This window comes from Columba livia, chromosome 5 (assembly GCF_036013475.1).
Source record: "Columba livia isolate bColLiv1 breed racing homer chromosome 5, bColLiv1.pat.W.v2, whole genome shotgun sequence".
NCBI classification, from domain to species: domain Eukaryota; kingdom Metazoa; phylum Chordata; class Aves; order Columbiformes; family Columbidae; genus Columba; species Columba livia.
Genome location: NC_088606.1, coordinates 24,877,046 through 24,902,596, shown reverse-complemented (window position 1 = coordinate 24,902,596; position 25,551 = coordinate 24,877,046). Strand labels below are relative to the sequence as shown.

Below are 25,551 nucleotides of genomic sequence, written 5' to 3'. Positions count from 1 at the left end.
TGTTCTACCGAAGTCCACTTGACCCTCAGGCTTTACAGACTTTGAATATGAGCATTTACTGTCCATGGGATGTACTATCCAAACAGAGAAAGATGTGGGTGCAGGCCACAAGTAGTGAAGGAGAGAAAGAGCAGGTTGATATGTGATCTGTGATGACATCAGTATGAAATAAAATGACTAAGAAGAGATACTGCTGAACTGTTGATTGCTGAATTAATTGTTCTTAATCTTCAGGACCTGAGCCAGGGCATCTCAGGATACCAGATAAAGCACACTGAAGGTCATCAGGGAAGATACATGTATGAAGGCATGTGTAGGCAGGAAGAAGAGGAACCAAGACAAGAGGTAGATGTGTTTGGAATAGAGATCTAGCAGCACAGCCCATACGTTGGAGATGTTATAAGAGAAATATGATTTTGATTGAAGGCTGAGCAAATTTTTTTTCTTTATATCTTACCCTATTGTCTGCCTGTCCCCAAACTTCATCCCTTGTGTTTTGTTTTGTTTTGTTTTGCTGTTGTTTTTTCTGGTGGAGAAGGCACAAGAGGAGACCCAGGCTCAGTATAAGTGCACTTTTGATTGCCTGAGCTGGGGAGATGTTCTCCTGGTGGCAGTGGCATGGTGGTAAGTGTCATCCTGCTTTCTATAGTCCCCATGCTTTGTGCTCAAAAGTTATGCTTTCAGTGGCAGGATCCATTTCTCCAGGAGCAATCCAAGAAGCCAAACTGTTATCTACAAGAACAGTACTTCCTGCCCAGCATTAGCAAGTGGCAGCATTCAGCAGTGTCTTGCCTCAACAGGTCAGTCCCCCCAGCTGCTCCTCCCCCAGGGTTGCTCTCTGGTGACTCCTTTCTGTGTCTGATGGGATGAATGGAAAGCCTATCTTCCCTTGCTGATTCCTGCAGCAGTGAGAAAAATTGAGGAGTTGTAACGTTTTCAGTCTGTTTCCACTATACAGTTCTGGTTAAGGACCTAAAGGTGGCATTGGGGGCATAGGGCTGTCGAATCTTTCCATGGGTCTAAGATGTCACAAAACAACCGAAGAGCTGGTTCAGCTGTTATCATCTGTAGCAATCATGGCAGCCTGTGGGCTCAGCTTAGCTAGTGCAGAGACTCTGGGTTATATCTGAGGGAGCATTTGAACTCAAGAAGCCTCTTAAGGCCAGGCTCTCCACAAAGTGACTGTCATTTATTTTGTGCAAGACCGGATGTCCAAGGTACAGAACCAGGTCTTTCAGACAAGTTTTCTAATATTTTCAACCTGAATATACAAAATCAAAACAATATTAGCACCTCAGTTCACAAAATGGAAGGAGAGATCAATAGCCATTTGCCCCCATGTGTTATTAATGGAAGTTACCCTCCTTCATTACCCGTTTCCTCTCATAAATCACTGGAGCATAGAGAATGATTCAGTGGCAGGGTTCTGGATGTCTCATCAGAAGTCAAGGCATGATTGTGACAGTGAGAATAGACCATCCCAGAACAAGGTGAAGATCTGCTTAAAGGTCCCTGTGCTTTATCCCTTTTGAGGATAAGGTAGAGTTTCACCCTTTGTATTTGGAATTGTTCAGAGGTGCTGAATTTGCATTGATATTGCAGGGAACAGAGACATCTTCTACAGGCTCGGTTGAGTCTTACCAAATACTCAAGCTCTCCTAAATAAGGCTGCTGTCTTGCTGATCTGTGCCCAGAACCAGAGGCTTCAATAAGTATGTGTAAACAAGATGTCACGGTGTGTTATTTGTCAGTCCCTGTATTTCCATGGTCGCCTCAGGAGAGTGGTGAGGGGAGGGCTAGAGCTGGCCTGCTTAGTTTGACCTTGCTTTTTAGGTTTTTTTCCTCTGTCGTTGTTTGTTTTGCTTTTTTTATTCTCTTTGCACGTGCCTCTAATTGATCTTGAAAAGAAGGGACAGTTAAAGAAGACGTTAAGGTGAAATGAAGCCATAACTGTGACTGGAGACTTTTATTAAGTGTGGCAAAGTTCCCCTGGCTGCGTAGAAATTGTTTATTGATTTTGGTATGGCTGGGTGCTCCAGAGTAATCGCCCCCAGAACTGCTAGAGAGAGAGTAGGGAGGAGAGTGCTTGCCAGGTCTCTGCTGCCTCCTGCTCCCGACTGCTCTTCCTCCTGCCCATGCCGGTGATCTCCTCTTCAACCCATAAATGAGCAGCCACAGCTGGGTAACTCTTGTTGCAGCCAGCGCTCGGCTCTGCCCTGCGGCTCCAGAAGTGGCCAGTGAGGGAATATGGTAAGGGAGGCAATGACATTGAAGCATATATCATACAAGCGAGCATGGTATTGCTGAGACTTTAGCCCCTCCTGGATTTTCCTTTGCTTTTTGTTACAGCATTAGGTTGGTTTTACTGCTAGAATTTGGTAAACCTCCCTATACAGAGGCTTTCCAAATCCCACCTGGGGAGTTTATAGCATTGTCCTGTCAGAGGTGGGGCTTCTGCTTTGTTCTCTTCCTGTGGAAGTGCTGCAGTCCATCCTTGCCACTCGACTTCTGCACAGGGGCAGTTAGTTGTTCTGTTGTTTCTTGTCCAGAGTGCTATGACTAAAGTATGCTACCAAAATACTGGCCCTTCAGTTCCACAGAGGAAATGGAAAGGGAAGCAATTTTATTGACATTTGATTGGATGAATGAATTTTCTGAGATATGTTGCACAGTTCACGATACCCCCTCTTCTACAGGCAAGGTGCTTGTGATCAATGGAAGATCTTTTTCTCCCTCTCTGTCACTCAGAGTGCTTATTTCTACCTCCTGGTAGCACAGATTGGTTTAATCTCTTTCTTTCTACAGAAGATTTCAGAGGCCTGCAGTAGTGTGGTCATTAGGTAAATGAAACTCAGAGACTCTGTGTGGTGAGGAAAAGAGGACTTGTCCACCTGTTAGGGCCCCCTTAAAATCTGCTGAGCTTTAGTACAAGTGTCAGAAACTCTGTTAGAAAAGGATGAAATAACAAACTAGATTTCTTTCTTAATCGTCTAAGACGTATATGAGAGTGAGAATAAAAAGCCAGAGTAAAGGTAAGACCCTCTTTCGCATCATTGGGCAAGTTTTCAGGAGATAATGTAGATGCTACAAAGAAGTGTTTTCTGCTTTGCATGTACATTATGTTTCTTTAATGAAAAAGATAGTGAAATATGTATTAGTTTAAAATTTAATTTCCTGAAGTACATAATGTTAATAGAAGGCAAAATATATCTAAAGTGCTGACAATTTAACTCCTTTAGAAAAGATTTGAAATGTGATAAAATAATATAAATAAAAATTTACATCTATCTAGAGAGTTCTCAGACAAAAATGACATGTCAACATTAGTGCTAGGAACAGCAATAACAGCTTAAACTCTGATCTTTTTGATTTTTTTAGTTTTCATTTCTGTAATAAAGTTCAAAATTTTAACATCGTGGAATAAGGACAAAGAATTATGCTGATGTTAGTCTGTCTACTTTGGCTAGGAGGCCAGAATGCTGTAATAGAATCTGCACCGATCTGCGCTGGTACCTCAAAACATTTACTGTGTATGTACACCACGTAAACTTTAGTAATGCTTAGTTGCTTGAATGAACTAAGATGACTGATTTATTCCCCCTCTCTCTCTGTTTCTCAAACCCATGGCTCGAGTTCCCTGACTCCAAGTTCTTGCTCCTAACTGCTGTAGCTTAGGGCTCCTGTTGCTTGTGTTGGAGATTTTTTTTGAACCCTCATCCTTGGGAAGAACAGGCTGGCTTTAAATTCCTCAGTTCTGCACCTCAGGCTGAAGGAGTTATTTTTAACCTGCCTTGACCTCTGCCTGAGCAAGAATAAAATAGGGAATGGGCAGAATATGACACAAATCAATAGGTTATCCCAACAGATGTGATCTTTGGCACCATTTTGCCTTGGACACTTGCTGCAGTAACAAAGATAAATGGTGATTTGTTAACATTGTGATCTAGGGACTGGGTGGCTCAGTGGATCGTGTGGTGGCCTCTGACCTCTGGGTCTCCAGGCTCTGAACATCAAGATGAAATCTCATTCTGAGAGTAGAAGAGAAAAAAGGTCTACAGGGGTTGGGTGACTTTGGTTTGGTGCTAATCACAATGCTCCACAAAACAATCCAGCAAGGACTGAATAGACGATACCTCCTGGCAAAATGGAGTATGAGAAATAGAGTGGGAACTGTAGTGATAGGGAGCTAGTGATCAGTTACTGCAGGCTAAGACTTGCGGTGCTTTTATGGAGTGACACTGGAACACTCAGACCTGCTTTGTCTCTTACCCTACCTATCAAAGAACACTTGCACTGGGGACAATTTGTGGTGGCTCTTAGTAAAAGAGAAATTCGTTCTATGAAAGAAGCTTCCCTTTCATTTTCTGGGACAGTTTCTGCATGTCTTTCGACCCTTGACTGATTATTGATGGATAGAGATATGGGTTCTTTTGAGAGCTGAGCTATTGGAAACAGCAGATAGAGCTGGGATAGCTCTGAGCCAGCCATGTCTCCACTGATCTTGTGTGATCTGTTGCATATCTCCACAGAGTCCTGTTGCAGGTCTTCTGTAGATAGATGACTTTTAATATGTTCTCAGATATGCACTTTTTGTCTTTCTTCAGCAGTCCATGATGCTGTGTTCTCCTCATGGTGAAAACAAATTCCTGAAACAGAATTTCTTCCAGGACATCTGCAAGAATTGGTCAGCAGTGTTTAAAGACAATTCGACGTTGCAACTAATCTTGTGTAAACAGGCATAAGCCATGGTGAGTTCTTGTCTCCCTTGGCCAGTGTATAATTCCCTTTGCCATGAGGAGGCAGTATGGCTGTGTCTCATTCTGAAGCTGAACCCATCAACTTCAGCTTCTTGGCTCTGCATCAGATCCTTACAGTTCTGCCTGTGAGACTGGCACCTGGTCTCTGGTGCTTTACCATGATAAGTACATCCTCTTAGTCTTGAATAATCAAGGGAACAAAAATCTTGCACCTGCTGGGGACAAGTGATCTACTAACTGCTGTGTTGATGTATGCAAGATGCTTATGTATTACTCTTAATCTTTCCTGTGTTGTAGATCCAAGGGTTACATGAAAGCTTGTGTTGTCTCTGGGACCCCCAAATCTGCCTTTGTGACAATCCCCTGCAGCATCAGTCCCACCTTGTGCTTCACATTGGGTTGCACGTTGCTGGTTTGTAGACAATTATGTGAGTCATATCATTGATGGTAGCCTCTTTCCTCATTTTTCCTTATCTCACCTATCTTCATGTTGTACCTACACCAACAACGAGTTGGCATTGCAATGGGACAGTGAAAGCTTCTGCTAGTGTCCCTTTTTAGTGCTAGCTTGCCATTAACAATTGCTCCTAAGTCTCAGATGGGAAGCCGGTTTTTAATCCATAGATTGGATGCCCTATGGGTTGCTCATAGCACACATTTGTTACTTGAGATGTCAAAGAAGGAAGTTTGAACAAAAGAATGTTGTCTTTCTTGTTCCTCTCCTCATGAGCAGGTGATGGTGGGAAAGACCGGTTCCTCAAAATTTTGCCCACTGTCTTCCTTGCCACTCACAAAGACATCTCTGTGCCCCGCCCAGGAGCCTGTTCTGGTTCACACTGCCCCAAGCTCCCCATGGCACTTATTTCTCCAGAGACAGAGGCTGCAGCTTGCCTGTGACCAGGAACAGAGCTTGTGGCCCTCAGCTCTATCCCTCTTCCTCCATGGGGACACAGGTTGTCCTGCCATTCTTACCTCTCAGTTGTTAGGCAGAGCTCTGTGTTCCTCTCCCCTGCAGCCCAGCCCAGAGCTTTCCCATCTCAACGATGTGCAGAGCAGACCAAGTGAAAGCAGCATGTCCCTGTGGCCAGCGTGCCACTGTGACCAGACTGCCTCCTTTGTGCCCCCTTCTTCTTTGCTATGTAGGGAGCGCATGTGGGGCTGAGCTTGTTGCGTGTACTGAGCGGGGCAGCAGGGTGCTTGCAGGCCAGGGATGTGTTAGGTGTGAAATGACACCCAAACTGCCTATAGCTGTAGCCTTGCTATGGATGCCAGGTATGCTGCACTACCACTGCCATCTCTGCCCACCAGGCCTGTTATCCTGTTTAAAATAAAAAAAAAAAAAAAAAAGAGTTGGAGAGAGAAGGTAGCAGCGTAACAAGACCTACTTTCCACTATATTTTTAGCCTCTGATTTTATTTTTCCCAGTATAATTCTGGATTAACTGTTTCATTGTTTTGTCCAGGCTGAGATCAAGTTTTACTGAACTAGAGTTCCCTGTCAACAACCCTTTTGTCCTTTTCAAAATACAGGAATCTCATCATTGCTTCAATTGTTGCCTGAGGGGTTTTTGTTGTTGTTGTTTGTGGTGGGCTTTTTTGTTTTTGTTTTTAATGTTAAGTGACATCGCTGGTGAGTTCTTTGGAGGCCATTTGAGTTGTTCCAATGGGTTCCACAGATATTTCTGATGTTTCTGATGATTGTAAAGAACAAAGGGTCTCCTCCATATAAGATACATGGGATGAGCCATGCTGTGTCCTTCCTGTTTTAGGGAGAATTATGAGCTACAGATTTCTGCTATCCCTCCAGGCCTATTTAGGCCTAGACAAGGACATTCTTCCTGCCCTAATATTTAATTTTATGAGGAGACAGCTCTATGTCTGTGTTACTGGAAAATAACATTTTTTTAAAGCTGTGAAGACTGAGGGGCAATAATCTACCCTGACTTCTTTGTGACACAGCTCTACTGAGAGCCCACTTTAGTCTGCTCCCATGGAAATAGCTTTGCATATTTGTTGGTACAAATTGTCTTTGAGGAGTTTTCTTCTGAAGGATTTGTATTCTTATGGAGAGACATACTGGAGAAGTTGGCACTTCCATAGGACACTTGACTCAGAGTGCTCTGCTGCTGCTGGTAGACTAACCGGTGGTATCTCTGAGAAGCCACAAGCCATTTCTGCACTGATACTAGCAAAAAGGACTATATTTTGGTGGGTCTGGCAGTGGCCAGGGTCAGGCCTTCACCTTAGAGTGCATGCAAGCAGCTTGTTTTCCTCTATCAGATGCCCTGACCCACCTATTCCATGGGTGCTATGAGGACAGCTGTTACGCAAAGGTAGTAATTGCAGAGCTGGTAGGAAGTGGTAGCCAGGTCCTGTCATTTATGTACCTGTTCCTTCTACTTCAGAAATACCTCTGCACGAAAGGAGTGTCTTCTTCAGTCTGTTTGTAGAATCACTGAATTACAAAACAGTTCAGATTGGAAAGGTTGTCAGGAAGTCTCTGGTACAGTCCCTCGCTTAAAGCAGGGTCAACACTGAATTCAGACTTGGTTGCTCAGGGCTTTTTCGAGTTACGTCTTGAAAGCCTCCAAAAATGAAGGTTGCACAGCCTGCCTGTGTAGCTTGTTCCAAAGTTTAGCTGTCCTCATGCTGGAAAAGGTTTTTATTCTATCCCGTCTGAGCCTCTCTTGTCTCCATTTCTATCTGTTGTGTATTTTCAATTCATGCTTCACTGTTAAAAAGCCTGTGTCTGTCTTCTTGATAAGGTCCTTGTTGAAAATATGTTGTTAGGTCCCTTTATAAAACTGTCTCTTCTCCAGGCTAAACAAGCCCAGTTCCCTCAGTCTCACCTCACAGGGCAAATGCTCCAGCCTGCTGACCACCTCGCTTCACTCTCCATTTAACTTGCACCAGTTTATCAATCTTTTTCCTGTACTGGGGCCCCAAATCTGGGCAACATATTCTAGATAGAGTTTCACAAGTGCCATGTGAAGTGAAATAACTACATCTCTTGACCTGCTGGCTATGGTTCCATGAATACAGCTCAGGCAACGTTGGCTGTTTTTGTTGCCATGACGTACTGCTGGCTTATGTTCAGCTTAGTACCTACCAGACCCCCAGGTCCTCTTCAGCAGAGATGCTACCCAGGGAGGCAGTCCCCAGTATGTACTGTCACAGTAGATTATTTCTTCCCAGATGTAGGACTTTTCATTTGTCCTTGTTGAATTTGATAAGGTTCATGTTCACCCAATTCCTGCAGCCTGTCTAGGCCGTTCTGGATGGCAGCCCTGCCTTGAGCATATCAACTGGTCCCATCAGTTTGATGCCAAGTGCAAACTTGATAAGAGTGCGCTTTGTTGAAGCCTCTAGGTCATTGATACAGATGCTAAACAGGACAGGTCCGAGGATACACCCTGCATAGATCTTGTTACTGACCTCCAGGTAGTGAATAAACATCGCCCTCTTAGCCTAACCACCCAATCAGTTTTTAACCCATCTGATAGTCCACTCATAATAGTTTTATATCAAACTTGAGACTTTCTCAGAAACAGTGTTGAATGCTTTGCTGAAGTCAAGGTAAATGGCTTCCAGGTATCTCCCCTTGTCCACAGTCTCATCATTTTATCATAGAAGAGAATCAGGTAGGTCAGGTGTGATTTATCCTTGGAATATCCACACTGACTGTTCCCCATTGCCACCTTCTACTTTGTATGCCCAAAATATCCTTTAAAGGGTCTCACTACATCACAAGTGAGGCTGATTGGCCCTAATTTATTGGATTTTGGACCTCTTTTGAAAATGGATCAGAAGAAAGTTATAGGTCAGGGAGAAACCTATAGTCTGTAAAGTCAGCTAATTTCAGCTGCTTTTTCTTTAGTCAGCTCACAGTCAACGCAGAGTAGCTGATAGTGTGCGTGGATGGGGTGAGAGAGCTTTCTGGCTACCCCAGATTTGCGACCAGGGGATGTGAGAAGACAGAAAGGAAGGGCTAAGATGGAGGATGGAGTGGAGGTGAGATCTCAGAGATGGGTTTTAATCAACATGGCGGTGCTAGTGGAGAGGTGGAATGGAACAAGAGGTAGAGTAACTTGGCTGCAATGCTGAAGTGGAGAGAGCCCATCACAGGCAGGCAGGTCCTAGAAGAGCATGGTGGGCAGAGCACGTGGTATGTTTTCTCTTGAGCTGGCCTTTAAGCAATGACTGATGAAGCTGAGAGTTTGCTACTTTGCAGAAATGAAGATCTCTGAGGGATTTGATTCAGGGACCTTAAAGCCCCTTTGCTGCAACTCCATACAGTGTCACTCTGCTTCTCGCTGAGGGAGATTTGCTTTCATGCTTGGGCATCCACCTTCACACTGCCTGCTCTGTATCTCTCCACTTTCTTGAGGAGAGACATCGTCCTCTACTCCAACCCCAGCAAATGTCATGCACATTGGAAAGACCCATTTGCCCTGCCCTCTTCCTTGAGTATAGTTCAGATAAAATAAATGCTTTTTTTTTTTTTTTTTTTTTTTTTGTAAGCTTCAGAGTGAGCAAGCAGGAGCGTTGGTCTCATCCCTCTCAAGGTGTACCTGTTGGCATTGTGATTAGTGATCCACAGGCAGATTGAACACAGCAGTTGTAATTGAAGTCTCTACACAGTCTTGGTAGTGCTCAGGTGAGGTTGGCAGAGGCTGAGGGGAAGTGAATGGACTTTCCTCGGGGTAAGTTGTACCGTGCATGTCACCAGTCTGGAGAGGTTCTGTGGTGACTATCCCATCCTCAGTGGAGCAGGGAGAAGAGAGAAGGTTAAAGGGAATATATATTAAAACTATTTTGTAGGGTGGCATTAATTCTGACAGGCCCAAGAACCACTTTTACAACAAGCTCTGAATGAGGTATTGCTACTCAGTTCAGTCTGTGTTTAGACCAGCCATTGAATGTTGGAGCTGGCTGGCCCTGGGATGTTACCTCACGTGGGAAATGCTGTGCACAAGAGGGAGGATTTCTGCAGTAGTGGGTTGCCAGTCTGTAAAGCTCATGGACAGGTGAGGCAGAGCTGGGAAACACAACAAGGGAAGGAGGCTTATCATTTTTCCCTTTGATGGCTTTTTGTACCCTGCAGTGCTTTCCAGCCTGACCTCTTCAAGCTGGATTCATGTGGACGGCACAGTTGTTCTGCCTCTAGGTAACAAGGCAAACTTATCTTGCTGCAGCTTCTGTTGTCCACACCTATCCCCTCATCTAGGGAGGCAGAGGAGGGAAGTCTGGATAGAAGGTGGTGCAGGGGAGTTATGCTGAAAGGAGCCATCCAGCACTTGAAATAGAGCTAGGTGGAGTGGCATATAGAAGCATAAAAGTTATCACACTAGTTTGCACCATTTATCTCCCTACTCCTGAGTCCTGTTTCCCAGGGTGGTTGATGCTCCAGAAGAGTCAAGTTTGGGGATAGAGGTCTTTTTTCTCTTTCTGCTGGTTTGATGTTGGCTTCAGCCTCAAATTATGGATATTCTCTGCCTTTTTTCCAAGAAGGTGGATCTAGCTGGTGGTGCACTGGTGAGCTCAGGGGATATCTCTCTACAGTTCTCATCTCTTTCTGTAGAAACTTTAGATATAGAAACAGCTATTGTGTCAGTACCCAGAGCCTAAAGACAATTCAGGCACTTAGGCCAAGGAGTAGTCACCCAATTTATCCGTAAAGCCTGTGGGAAGCTTCCTCAGCTGGTATCCAGTCACTGATGGGACCGTTTTTTTTTTGATGTTCAGAGTTCTACCAGCTTATGAGTTTTAACTGAATCTCCAGCTGTCAGGATGATAATTTTACAGGAGGAGGTAGATTGTCCCAAACTACTATGAGCCTCTTGCAGCAAGTTTTGGCTGCTGTCAGTGAGAGAATAGAGGACTGGAGAGCCTGTTGTAGACCACATCATAATTTATGTACCTATCTGATCCTGTTTTCAGTCGTGCTTAATCTGTATCTTCAGTGCTACCTGGTAGGGATAAGCTCCATGACTTAATGTGGCTCCATATATTCTATTAATGTATTCTCCGGGAATATTTCTCACAGCTTTGTAGTCCTGTTTCTTCTCTCTTCCAGAAGAAAGTCAGTGCTAACCGACAATGGTAGCTCTCTCTGAGGGCATGGTTCCCTTGTGCCCTTTTGGTAGTATCTAAGGAAGGAAAAAGAAGGAGGGCAGAGACATTTCCCCTAAGAGATTCCTCCAGCATGCAGAGACAGTGCTGTTTTAGAGTCCAGAACATGGACAAAAATAAATTCTTATCCATTATCCCTTAGTATTTCCTTCCTGACGTATCTGAGTTCAATGACTGCCTTTTTTTTTTTCCTCTCTCCTTGCCACCACTGTAGAGTGCAAGGTTGTTTCCATTGAACTGTCTATGTTTCCTATATTCATTTGGAAATTCCAGCCCCATGGAAGTGCTGTCTGGCTGTCTGGGGGCAGTCTGCATGGTCTGGCTTTGGCTGTCTGAGGTTCTTCTCAGTTCACTTTTACCTTGATTAATTTAAATGAAGCTGTCATCTGCAGTTTTCTACCACCTCTTTTTCTCAGTTTCCAGGTCATTCATACTATACTTCAGCAGTCCTAGCTTAGACCCTGGCGCAACTGAGCTTTTGACTTGGTCTCATGCTGAAGACTAGCTGTTCATTCTTTACTAATGTTTTCAGTTTCATCCAGTTTCTCATTTAGGACAGAGCTTTCACTCCACAGATGCTGGTTTTCCAAGAATGTCCCTGAAAAAAAGTGTTACCGGAAGGTGAGGATTGTCAGCTGGTTACTTCATCAAGCTACTTCAGAGGTACCTTGAAAGAAGTCCACTAAGCAAAGAACCAGCTCTTGTTCCAGAGTGAGAGCACTGGTTTAATTGGTGGCTGTAAATGAAATATTTTTGTATAGTTGTGTATAATTTATGTAGCTGTAATTAATGAAGCTCATAATTGTAACTCCAGCTTGCACAGCTATAGGGATCTGCCTCTTGAGTGAGGGAATCGAAGGGATACCCTTCAGCATGGATTTTATTCTTTCCTCACACCCACCATGGGTGAGCTCAGTCCTTTGTAGTAGGGATCCACGCAGGTACTCACTGGGAAAGCTGTGGCATACTGGGAGGCGGCATACTCTTCTTGAGCATCAAATCATGTTCGTGTCCCCTGACTCCAGCTATGACGAAGTCAAAGGCTACTATAGTCCCCACCCATGGGAAATGGGAAATCATGTTGGGTGGTTATTGAAGATAATTACCTTTGCATTTTTCCCCTTGAGAAGTCTCCCTTAGGCTAATTTCTTAGAGAGGGAACTGAGAAGTTAGTAAGAGGCTTTTTTTTGGTGACAGTTCACCTCTGAGAAGCCACTGTGGAGCTGAGGTTTCTCCAAGACTTGGGGACATTTGGTGTATCTCATTGTCCAATACTTGACTCTCCCCTTGTTCCGGCGTTCCCAGTTCCCTTACAATACTGCTGCTATTCTCTGCTCACTGGCATGTACTTCCCAGGTGCTCATACCCTCCTGCTTCTGAGGCTGACCCTGTGATGACAGCTGCCTGGCTGCCTATCAAAGGCTCCATTTAGAGCTAGCCCAAGAGCAGACAGAAAGCTGCAGTGTTAGACCCCGAAATCTGACACAGTGTGGCTTGCCCACTTTTCAGTGGGTCCTTGACAGCCTTTCAGCTCATGTCTGTCAGCCCCCCTGCCAGGCACACAAGTTCACTTCCATCTTGGAAGAAGGGGAGAGAGAAGTGACATTTCACCGAGTGGCGGGCACACCGGGGGTTGTAGGGAGATAAGGCAGGATCAGAGAAGCAGCTGAAATCCCCAGTGAATATTGCATTGCTGGCTGGATTGACAGGTTTAAAGTATTGCTGGGACAAGTCTCCCTGCTCCTTCTGTCCCAGAGGACTGTGCAGTGAGAACAGCACTCAATCCTAATGAATCTTGGCCTACATTGGGACCAGTTCTGCCATAGCCTGGCATGAGGACATCCACAGGGAATTTATTTGCAACTTTCAAGAGGAGCTACCCATAGAATGGCTTTTAAAATAAATAACTTCACTTAGCAAACAGCAGCAGTAAATGAACAGAAACACTGATGTAGCCAAGGATGAAATATTAGCATTTTTCAAATCCGTTTAGTGAAGACAGCCCCTGGGCACCAGTTCAGGTCCTTGTGTTAGCGGGCTGTTTGCAAAGCACTAAGCTAACTTACAGCCAAAACCTGTCAGCTTCTTTCTGGAGCTCAGGAGGCCAAACTTGTCATAGTTGACAAACTAAGTCTGGTCTAAAAACGTAATACCTTTGCATTTATTTCATCCCAAAGTACTCATGACATGTCATAGCACAAACTTCAGGCAGTGTTTTGGCCACTCCAGACTGCAGCCAGGGGAAGGAAAAGTTTTCTTCAAGCCCCACAAAAATGCTACATAGGCAACAGCAAGCTGAAGTGACTTGTTCAAAGAGCACCAGTTCAGTGACTACAGGTGATCATGATGCACTGAAGGGTCTCCCTGTCACAACACAGCAGCGAGCAGCAGACTCAAACCATCCTAGCTTGGAGAAGCTCCCTGTGCAGTTATGAACTGCATCCTGCCCATGGCTGAGTTTACTGGGGAAGAGATTTGTCCAAATGCTTATCTAGCCTTGACTGCTTCACCAGCTCTTGTGGGCTGCAGCATGGCTGGAGGCTACTGTCTAGTAGAAGTTTTCCACTCTTGGACGGATGTGACTATGTCCTTGAATGAGGAGAAAGTTGTGTGAGGAGCCTTTTCTTCAAGGTTGCTTGATCCATCCTCATATCCATCAGTAAAGCTGTGCCAGCTGTGTGATGTGAGTGGTAGTTTCAGCCCAGCATCCACTTGAGAAAATTCCATGTGCACAAGTTAAGACTGGGGCTCCTAGCCTGGAGAAGAGGTGTCAGCCCACAGGAGATGGATATCAGAGTGGGATGAGGGTCTTCCTGAGGAGCTTCTCTGTACAGTCAGTGTAGAAACACTGGTGACTGGCCAATGTGTGACCCAAGCTGTTTGCTACCTGTAGATCATAGATCAGGGTGCTCTCCCAAGCAAGCGAGGGATCCCAGGAGAGAGGGAGAGTGCTGGGGAAGGGATGATGTGGGGGAGGATTGGTCCTGCTGGGTCATCAAAACTGAACTAAGCCAATACACTAGTCAGTGAGCAGCCAGGAGACCAAAGGACTGTGAGGAGGGTGCCTGAGGCCAAGAAGATTGCAAGGGCAGAGAGATGGGGATGCACAGTGCCTGGGGGTGGAAGGCAGGGAATATGGCAGTGGAGCAGAGACATGCTGTTGTTCTGCAGCCAGTGGGGAAATTGCACCAAGGACTAATGCGTGTCCTGCCTGCTGACGTCCCCCCATCACTGTCTGTTCCCTGCCCACCCCTCTACCTGGCAGACGGAGGCACAGCCTTTGTTTTATGCTGTGATCTGTGTCCTTTCTCTCAATACTGTGATTCTTCAGTACCTCTTGCCTGTTGTTAATGCCCAGACTATTCAGCCCCAATATCTAGGACATATTGTCCACTTCCTTCCCCCTGTTGTGCAAACACAATCCCATTCTGCAGCCCTATTGCTCTGTTCTGCATGCAGCAGTGCCCCTTGCAGTCCCTACTGAGAGGTTAATAAAGACCTAGTGCCTGAGCTACCTTTAGCTTTTATAAACCAAAAAATACAAACAGAATGTAAGGGGCATTCATTACCTTGCACACCTTCAGCTGCTTATTGCATACACATCCCCCTCCCTCCAGCATATCTCTTTTTATAATATGTTTTTTTTTAATTTGTTTTGATGAATGAGTGACAACCCTGACACCCGATTCGCTGAGATTAATAGAAACGACACAATATTTACGTCGCGCCGACGAGCAATTATCCTGCCATCTATCTTTGAGATTATCTTTCTGATTGAAAACTACTCATCCGTGTAATCGGAATTATTTGGAATTAGAAGGGAATTTATGGCCCCTCTCACTCTCCCTCCTATTTGCCTCTGTCTCTATTCTTCTTCCCCCTCCTTTAAGAGGGATCCTTTCTCCATCATTCCTTCCATCCTTCCTTCTTTCAGCCTTGTGGATGGAAATGAGTGCTTTGCTCTACAAGGGTGGTTGTTTGTGGAGACGGGGGACATAGGGCAGGACTGTAGCCAGGCAGGCATCAGGGACAGTGGAGATGCAGTGAGGCTTGGCCAGCAGCCGGGGGATAAAAGGCTCTTCAGAAGGCTGGTGTGGGAAATGGACACACGGAGTATGTGACGCAGTGGAGACTGCGCAGGCAGTACTGCAGCGACAGAATAAGTGGAGGCACCTCACTTATCTCCCATCTTTATTCTGTTTTACAATTCCTTCCTTATTACTCTGTTTTGAAGACGCCTTTCACTGTCCCACTGCTTAGTAAATGTGCTCCTTCTGTATTTATTTTGTCTAAATGCATATCTGAAAGTATTTTTCCAGCTCACTGTATAAGAGAATAACCCATGCTTGTGGGCTGGATCTGCCTTGCTGTGAAGCTTTCTGTAGCTGCTGCTGGTTCTTCTGCTACTTCAACAGTCCCTGCAGTCAGCCTGCTGACCTCCAGCGTGTGGGATGGGGTCTGGCAGTCTTGCTTCAATCATGGTGTCCCCTAACACAATGCTGCCTGTATAGGGCTTCTAGGAAGTGCCCCTGCTTATTTGTCACAGCTTTAAGGCACTGATTGGTGGTATAGAACCTCTGCTGTTTTTTTCTTCTTCGGAAGAGCTCTGTCTTTTGAATTTTTTTCAGAAGTGCCAGCATTTCCCACACTTTATTTGCTTTTCATTCTTTTGCTGGCATGTGATGCAGAAGAAGCAACTACTCATGTCGCCTCAGGTCACCTCTAGAGGCAGAAGACACAACTCTCCCTTTTTGGTGATTCCAAGACAGTATAGCAAAATTCACGTATGTTCCCTCTCTTCTCTGGAAGGACATGTCTGAACACAGTCCTTGGTGAAGCATTTCCTACCTCTCACTTCTTCTATATGAAGACAGGAGTGGGATTATCCTACTCCATATAGAAAAAAATCTGTGCTGTAGATCAGTCAGCACTGAGAACTACTGCTCCTCTGTAGACAAGCTTCAAAAACAGTGCTTGATTTTTTTTTTTTACAAGTGATTATGGTAGAAAGAGACAGTGAAGTGGATGTCAGGGGATGTCAAGAAGCAAAGAAATTTTAAATGGATCTAGTAACATTTGTATCCTTTGAGAACCAAAATGTGGAAAGGTCCCTGCCTCACATGAATCCTGCTGGAGAATAAAGAAGGGAAGTAATGTAGGTTTATAAGGAAGTGCCATGAGCTGAAAGAGAGACACAAGCTGAGGGCTGAAGGAATTCAGTCTGAACTCACTTGCAAAGATACCAGCTGACATACAAGCCAGGCTGACAAAGATGTTTGATACAGAGAGCAGTGTAAACAGTTAATCACACAAGGATTTGGAAAAGGTAATGTGCTTTGAGGTACAATTGCTCTGTCAGCTCGAGAGATCTAGACCCAGATGGGAATCCCAGATCCTTCCGCCCAGAAATACCCAATGTTGTTATTAATTAGTATGGAAATATTTTCCTTTCATTAGAGAGGGCTGTTGAATTGCCAGTGGGATACTGGGGGGATGGGTGTGTGCGTGTGTGGGGTAGGCTATCAAGGAACTATTAATTAGGTTACTTCCCACTGCTGTTGATATGCTGGGGAAGGAGCTTGTTTGTGGGCCAAAATAAAAATGAAAGGGTAACAGAAAGACTGGGAATGAGAATGGAAAGCATGAGGAAAAAAAAGCAATTGGGTAGCACAAAGCACACAGTCTGAAATGAGAGGTATGTGTAAAAAGACATTCCTAAGATTCCCAAAGCAGAAGATGGGAAGAATGAGGATATGGTTAGAACCAAAGGGGACACTCCTTGAAACAGCAGCAGCATGGGTTGGGCACAGCCACACAAGGACTGACTGATCCTCTCTTGCCTTGTCACTGGTTTTGTTGTTCATACTTCCGCAAACTTGGCACTAAAGCCTCCTCATGTCAGAGTAGTGATACTTTATGCCAACTGTCTCTATGAAACAGGAGAGAATTTGAATGAGAAACTTCTGCAGTTGTAGGTTACCTTCCTTTGCTGGCTGAGTCTCTTACCCCCTTCCTTTGGAATGGGATCTTTATCAGCTTTGATAAATAATCATAAAAATACTAATTGGAATTTTTGCTTGGCTTCCTACATAATGCTTCAAATACTTAACACTTATATCAAGGTCTCCTTGTGGTCTCTAGCTCTGTACTTCTGGTCACAGCACACACAGCCCTGTGTGAGCCCAGACACAAAAACTGGCATAAAGTCATAGTGTAGCCCTGTTTCTAAGCAGTAGGTCCTGCATATACAGATCTGAGGAGCGCCAGAACAAGAAAGAGACAAGGAACGTGTGTGGCAGTATGAGTTAGAATAAGTGAAGAATCTATTCACAAAGGGGAAAAAAAACTGAGCAAGTGGGTTACCTAAAAATATCAGTGCAGGCTCCAGGCTCCCTTGCAGTGAGAAGAAATCAGTGCAGTTGTGATTATTCGAAGAAAGTGTTTTGGGTTTGTGAAGGGGGAGGAGTAGAGTGATAAGACAAAGACCTATCATTGTTACCTCCTACAGGACCCACACAATCCAGACCTATTTATCCTGAGATCTGACTCTAGAGAACGTAGCTGTCTGCTGAATTTTCTTCCATGAAACTTGTCTAGTAGGAAGCTGGATTCTGAGCATGTAGAGGACCTACCCACCCTCCTTGGAGTAATATAGCACAGAAGAAAAAAAGCTGTCCAGGTTGCAGCGTACCATATTCACTTCAAATCCTCAAGTTTCCTAAGAGATCCAGACTGAACAGATGTGGTTTGAAACAGAGAAACTGGTAAAAAGAGGGACTAAATCTAGAAGGATAACTTGGCTTCCAATTTCAGGGTTTTGTGCACAACAGTGTCAATTTATCAGCATGTGAAAGATTGCTGTTAGCCCATGCACATCTGCTGGGGGCCAAGGAAACTGTTGTCCCTAAATTTGCCACCAATCAAAGAATCCAGGAGCACTGGGGAAGCCCTTGCCTGTCCTCTTCCTATGCTACACCTAAGGCAGAACAAGGTTCACGTGGGATATGCTCATCAGCAAGGAGAGGTGTGACAGCACAAGAAGAGTGAAGCAGGATGAAGCTGAGCACTGCAAAGGTGAGGACTCCTGATTCCACATCCAGCTCTTTATGGTTTAAGAGTGGTGTGGGTTTTTGTTGTTGTTTGTGTTATTGGGGGTTTTTTGGTTGGGTTTTGTTTTTAAAGAAAATGTAATACAGATTATATTGCAAAATTATGTTCCTTAGAAAAATGCCTTGTTAGTTTAACTCAAATTTATTGTTAGGCCTTCTTTTCTGAGGGAATACTGTGTATGTGATTGCACTGGGTAAGTTTGTGTAACTTTTGAACCTGTTATCTAATTTCAAAAACATTTTGTACCCAGTCAGAAGTCTGAAAGGTATTAAGTTCATGCAAGTTTCATGAAATAGGTGACAGGTAGAGGAGGAAGACCTTATTATTATCCCTTTGGGAAAGACTGCAGAAAGAGCTCACTTTAATAAGAGTCCATGAAATCCACATGGGACAGGGACTGTCCAAATGCCCCAATTACAGAAGAGTTCAGTTGAGGCTCACATCTTACTGTGTGTGCATTAGAGGATCCATTGGTTGGTCAGTGTCTCTTGTATATTCTCTAGCGACTAGTGAGACAGAACCTTATTTCTGGATGTTCATAATGTTGCTAATGCGTGCAGATACCCTGGAATTTAGTAAGAGGTGAGTAATACTGCAGACTCAGTATAACAGTCAAAAAGCCAGTCAGACACAACAGAGAAGCCTATGGGAAACAGGGACCTTTGTTCCAGGTACCTGAGAAGGCAATGTACACCCAAAGTTTTTGGTAGAAGATTCTTCCCAGAAATAGGTTGAGGTGCAGATGTGAAATTGCTGATGTCTGTACTGACCCCATCTTCTGCCCTCTAGCTTGTGTTCCCCAGTTTTCATTGCATTAGTCTCAGACAATTTGAATATTGATTTTATTGTGATTTTGGATCCCAGTATAGTTAAACTGGTACAATTCTGGTGTGAATAATACTCTGATATGACATACTTAATTCAATATAGCTTCTTTGGAGATGCAAGTTCAACTAACATACATGTGGTAATAGTTGTATAACTTTCTTCGTTGCAATATTCTTATAAAATCATTCCTGTGAAGTGGGATAGTTACATTTATACAAAACTGACACAGAGCAGGCCTCAAGTTATAAAGTATTTGCTGTAGAAACCATATTTGCATATATACATGTATGTGGTATTTAGTGTCACTAGGGCTAGGCTAGGTTCTGAATGCTGCTTGTAATAATAATACTTATAATAATAATAATAATAACAACATAAAAGGGTTACAAGTCTGGCTGGGGAGTCACCACAGTGTGTTTGTAATTAGTTGTAGAAAAATTATCATTTATGAGGCATGTGGAAACAAACTAACTCTCAGATGAACAGTAACTATGTAGTCATCTCTGTCATGGCACAGCCTTAATGACATTTTTGTCAGGGAACTTCCGTAGTTTTTGTTTGTTCTGGACCACGAAATAAAGGTAATGGTTGAATGGGTTTTGTTTGCAATCTTGCCATTACGTGGACCACTGAGGCTCTCCATCTTCATGACTCACTTAACAATGTTCGGGACGGGAATAGGTAATATTTTGCAAGCATAATGTAGCAACACAGAAGCAGTTTCCCTGCACAGACTCACACATTCTGAAGAAAGAGGTGAAACAGGAATTTGCATTAATGGAGAACCTGGCTGAAGAAGTCACCTTTGAAGGAAGGAAACGAGCAGTTCAGGGCAGGGGACTGTTTCTTGATATCATGCTTTTGGTGTCAAGTCTTGTTTGCATCTTTGCTCTTTAATTAAGATTTTCAGGAGTAAGTAACTATTTCTCTAAATTACCACCAACACTCAGAACAATAGTAGTTAACATAGAAGACTTCCAAATACTTCCCCCTCAACTCAGCTTTTTGTTAAATTTTATAAAAGAACAACTGAACTTTACGAAAGTGTTTTCTCGAGAAATTTGCTGATATAGCTAAGAAATATGAAATGCCCTATGGTTATGACCAGCAGTCCCCCTGTCTCCAAATTAGAGCCTTGCTTTCTGCCTGTGTGAGAGCTAGTGACCACTGGGAAAGTGAAGAATAAAATAACTTAAAAGCCAAAACACAAAAAAACAAACCACCAACCAAAAAACCACACAAAAAAAAACCCCAAAACATAAACTGTTTTATTTTGAACCTTAAGAAGTAGACATGAAAAAAAATTCTATAGGCTATACATTTTCTAACATCCCCTTTCTACAAATTTAAAAATGTGAATTATATCATCTGATAATGGGGCAAAAAGATACTTCTTTGGAAGAATGACACAGATGTAGCGCAACAACTCTGGAGAACAGGCTTCCAAAGAGCAGACAGCAGTCTGTCCTGCAAGTTTCCATGGGGTTTCACCAGGTGAATGAATCCCAGGATCTCTTAGCAAGGCACATGGCATATTCAAGGACAGAGGGTCTGTTCTTGTCTGTGCTACTTAAGGTGTATTTACAGGGCATGGGAGAACACCATGCAGTGATAACTCAGCTTATATACAATCTCATGGTGCTCTACATTTGAATTAATTTAGCCTAGTTCACATCTGGATATAAAGTCCAAATGAATGAGGCAATCTTTCTGCCAAAATCCAAACCAGGTCATTCAGAGCATCCTGAGGTAGCCCTCTATAGCTCTGTTTTTATAACATACCCTTATTTACTGTGTGACATAAAAATGGGGCTGCTTCCCCTGGAGTTTCTGTTACCTGGCTGCAAAGTGCTCTAATGCTGCTGCCCTGCCTCGCAAAGATGCAGAGGGCTGAATCCACTACTTCTTGCACAGAGCTTAACATTGCACAGTGGTGCTAAAGAAAGCTTGTGATTTCCTGGTGTTGTGAGGTTTTTCTGTTCGTTTTGATCGTTTGATTTTTTTTTTGCTTTTTCCCCAAGCTTGTGAGCACAGGAAAGCTGCATGGTACATGGAATGTCAAGGAAGAAGCTACTGTGATGGCTTTAGAGGGAGTTGCAGCCAGGCCATATGTGAGCAAGTGTGTGTGAGCCCATGCCCATGACACATTCCTCAAGGGAGGGGACTGGCGAGGAGCTCCCAGCAGCAGCAGGGCCCTAGGCAGAAGCGATGGAAGGGACTGGTTATTCCAGGTGAGGACAGGTCCAGGTGTGGCAAGAACACTGACTAAAGCGGCAGCAAGGGACTGAGCAACCAAATGGCTGCACCTGAAACACGGACTCAACAGAAACCTTCCTCAAGCAGCTGTTTCCAAGGGGCTTTGGGTAAATCCACTTGGGGTTAAGAATTTGACAGAATTTTTTTTTCCCTTCTGACTGTTAAACCTCAGTGAACGTGACATCTTTTTGCAGGGGATAGGTGGGAGGTGGGGAGGAGGGAAGGATGGAGGATGGAGGACTATATATCTTGCTATAGACTGTGCTATATCTGAGCTCCAGCTCAGGTTCCGTCAGCTTTGAATATTTGTGGTGAACTGCAGGGCACCTTTGCACCCAGAAGCAGCACATAGCTCTTCCAGGCATGCGGTGAAGGGACAGGGGGTCTCAGGAGCCACATGGTCCCCACCAGGACCTCATTGCAAGGGGAGATGCTGTCTGTGGCACTTGCCAAGACTATCTGTAGGGAAACTGTTGGTCTTTTGGCTCTTTCTTGGCCTGTTGGGTTGTTGGCTGGCAGCACATTAACTCTGTCTGGCTGAGGGGAGCTTGCCTGAGCACCAGCCACATTATCCTGGCACTCCTTGGCACTGCCACCTCTTTGCTGGGACCATGTGTGTGGCTCTTCATGTCCTCTGTGCAAAGCATCCTCAGACCAAATCCTCAGTGGCTGAAAAATGCAGTAAAGCTCAGCAGCAGCACAGGTGGCCCCTGCGGCTTGTCCCCTCTCTGAGTGTGCTGTAGCCTTGCTCCTTTGTCTGGGATGAGCTCTGTGTGAGGGAGATGAGGAAGGGAATGCTAAATCCTTTTGCAAAACTCCTCTTTTTTGAAAATATGGGCAACTATGTTTAAAGAAAAGGCTCCTACCCTTTTCTCCTTCCCTATATCTACTCTACTGGAGAGGAAATGCTCCGAGTGTTGAGGCACTCCAGACTACATGGGTGAGGAAGCTGAGGAGACTACAGCAGAATCACAGTGAAGAGGGAGAAACCACCTCACTTATTGCTAAGATGAAGCTGAGCCAAAGTTCCACAGAACTTGCTAAGGTTAGCCTGAAGAGAGACAAGGGAGAAAGGGATTTTACCTGGGTCTGTGCCCGTTCCACACATTACAAGGGCTTACAGCTCTCTGCCAAGGGCCTGGCAGCCACAGAGTGGGCTCAGAAGCAATTTTAGATGGTGCAGAGCTGAGAGGCATTAGCTGGAAATGTGGATCTCAGTTTCCCTCGGGGTGCAAGTGAACCTTGCTGTAGCTTTATGTGCTGGAAAGACTTTCTGTGAGGGTAATGTTTAGCCTGCCATTTCATGTTTGATTTACCCACAGTGAGGGAGCAATATTGTGGTGGCAGAACTTCACTGCCAGTGAGGGAATTGAGGCAGGTACCTGCAGACACATTGCTGTGTCTGTGAAAGTCATGTGTGCCCTCAAGTGACTCCCAAATATGATGGTTTTGTTCCCTCATCAGTCAGGAGTTTGGTGTGATCTGTGTGGGAGGTTTGTCTTTCCCACAGTAACAAGACAGTTTCCAGTACCGTTCAGGGTTATTTTTGGTGGCCTGTCCCCTATCCATCCCTGTGGTATACCCTGCTTGGCATGGGAGCCCTGGCAGTGTCAGCAGAGATCACCTGCGTGGGACCACTTGCTTGCCTGGGTCTTGGGTACAGAGGGAGAGCTACCGAATGAAGCAGATTGTTTTAATCTGTTGTGAGACACTGTGGTGGGCTGTCCTTGGACAGCTGCAAGCTGCTATTCCTTCAGGAAATATCCACCTGCTCCATTGCTGTCTCTGCAGGGGACTGTCTGCCTCTGTCACCTTGTCCTTCTGCTCTGATCTGGGCGTCTGCGAGGCCATTTCTCACTCTTTGCTGTCTGTGTCGCATTTTATGTCCATTCTTAAACACGTTTTCCCCCAGGTGCCACCACCTTGGCTGATGGGCTCAGCCGGGCCCTGCGGTGGGTGAGCTGGAGCTGCTGGTACCCGCTGTGTCCAGCATGGGGCAGCCCCGGCCTCTCCTCACAGAGACCCCTGCAGCCAACCCACAGCCCCCTGATGCCGATATGCTGAGTGACACTTGGCTGACAGTATTTTGATGGGAGTGAGAGCTGCACCTCCTCTTTCAGACCAGTGACAGTCCCACCTCTCAGGGCAGGGGCAGGGGCTCTTCAGAGAGAATTAACTTTAATGGGGGATGAGGCAGGATGGGAGATCAGTGGTGTTGCTTTGGAGGGGGCTCAAGAGGGACCCATTGCAGAATTTTTCTTTACTTATTTCCTCACTTCAGAGGCTGAGGAACTTGTGCAGCACCTTGCTCTGCTGGTTTGTCCTCGGTAGGGATGAAGGCAGGAGGACAGCCATGAAATCCCTTGGCTTGTATGTGAAGGGCTTCTCCTGGAAAGGCTTATTGCTCCTCTGGTTGTCTGCAGCCAGGAGCATCACCGTCCTTTAAGGAACTTCATCAGTTATTTGCCTTCATTTTTATTTTTTTTTTTTAAATATCTTTTAATTGAGCAAGACACACAATCAGAGAATGTGGAGCCTCTCCTTGGAGAGGAGAAGAGGGAGGGGTAATAACCCCCCTGACACATGCATTTGGAAAACAGTGATGGTTTTTCTGGGGAGCTGAGCTAACAATCTGGCTGTAAGGAGTTTAGATCTGGAGCCAGACATCATGGTTAGGCCTGTCTGTGGTTATAACAGTTGTTTGGGTTTTGTAGACGTTGTCTGAAGGAATCTGAAGTAAAAACAAAATAAAAACAAAAACCCAAGGGGATCCTGTTTCTGGCAGTACTGGTCCCTATTTGATCTGGCACCAAAACTGGTGTAAATATCACTTTGTCCTTCTTCTGCTATCAAAATTGCTGTGAGCTTTATTACAACAGTTACCATGCTTCCTCTCCCTCCCCACCATGGCCAAGGTCACTGAAAACATGAAACTATCTCTTGCCTGAAGCAGACCTTAGTAGGCTGTAGGGCTGCTTGGAGATTTGTCTGAGTGCACAGCTAATGCCCTGCCAGCACAGGTGTGGACTTGCTGGTGCTAAACAAGGTCCTAAACAAGTGGTACAACAACAGCAATGAGTTTCTGCAAAGCACCTGCAACAAGTTGAAAGCGCAAAAAGCGGCTGCCCCAAATGATGGAATTGACAGCCCAACATTGGTTGAACGCATTGCAGCATGTGATTGGAAGATGATGATGGTAGTTTCCAGCGAGAGAAGATCATGGTTACACAATTTAGGCAGGACTACATCCAAGAAGTCTTATTCTGTTTTGTTGCTTTTTGCTGAGAGTAAACACAGAAGCCCTTTAAGGTGAAGGATCCGCAGTAGAAGTGGAAGTTTAGGAGGGATCTACATGAGGTAAGGGTAGAAGGGACTCTGTTATCATACAGTACGTGATAGACTGGCAAAGTTTGCATGTTTAAATGTAATGCAACATATGATTGTCCTAGTGCTTTCAGGCTTTAGATGAATCCTTACAGATGTTATTCCTGTGTGTAGGTGTAGAACTGAATACTCACTCTGGGTAGCCTCTGTATGCACTCTGGTATGTGTTTTGTTGCTCAGTCCAAGCCATTTTTCATTAGTGATTTTTTATTAGTGGTGGACTCAGAAAAACAAGGGAGAGTAGCATTCTTCTGTGCTCACTTTTGTTCTTGTTAAAGCAAATGTCATAACCTCTGCTGAGCAGCCACAGATGGTGCCTCTCTCCACAGCCTAACTCTGCAAATACCTATGCTAGGTGAAGACTTTTCTCTACCTGAAGCTCTGAAAATGGAAGAATAGATTTGGGTGCTGCCTAGTCCAGGAAATTTTCTTAGTCCTAACTAGGCTTGCTTTGCTGGAAGCTGTTTAGAAAGTTTTTGCAGGTTCCCTTCTGCCAAAGAGCTTTTGGAGTCCTAATCTCCAGCTGGCAGGCAGCTGGAGAGAGGTAACATCTTCAGCTGGAATGGCTAAATCTGCTGGGGAACTTCTGTTAAAATCTTAGCCATCTTCACATTCCTGAAGAATAATAGAATATATAGGAGCTAAAGAAGAAGCAAAATTTACAAGTGTATTAACTGAGCAGTGTAACTTTCCATGGTGATGACAGAGACTTGACATGGCAGCATGGTGTGCACCGTTCTGGAGGGTACATGGATGAACTGGATGCAGACATATGGACTTTGTGTTCGGTGTATGCCAAAAAATATCCTGCTATGGATATTGCTTGCACACACACACACACAAAATCATTGAAGTAATATGAAGTTTGCATCATTAAAATCAAATAAGGAAATAAAATAGCTAAACTCCTAGCAATATCATCATTTCCCTCTTGAGCATTTGCTGGTTTTCAGAATACATGCTTTGTATCAAAACGCATACTGTATTTAACTACCTGTTAAATCAGATCTGAGAGTCGTACTATGTGTGCCAAGCATCCAGAAGAGGGTTGCTACTAAAATGTTTCCTTTTGTTTTTCTTTTATT

The 25,551-nt window shown here is 44.6% G+C and overlaps 1 protein-coding gene across 9 annotated transcripts in view; it reads left to right on the top strand.

Moving 5' to 3' along the window:
* Positions 1-17,660: 17,660 nt before the first annotated feature.
* The window catches only part of ESRRB (estrogen related receptor beta), a 143,756-nt gene continuing 135,865 nt past the window's right edge, over positions 17,661-25,551 (top strand). For 5 of the 9 annotated variants that reach the window (XM_065063836.1, XM_013366993.3, XM_013366994.3 and 2 more), the window contains exon 1: positions 24,220-24,439. In XM_065063836.1, coding sequence (XP_064919908.1) covers positions 24,435-24,439 — 5 coding nt within the window. In that variant the 5' untranslated portion in view covers positions 24,220-24,434. Of the gene's footprint in view, positions 17,963-21,039; positions 21,190-24,219; positions 24,440-25,551 lie in introns of those variants that run through there. The other 4 variants (XM_065063840.1, XM_065063837.1, XM_065063832.1 and 1 more) reach the window with 4 other exon arrangements.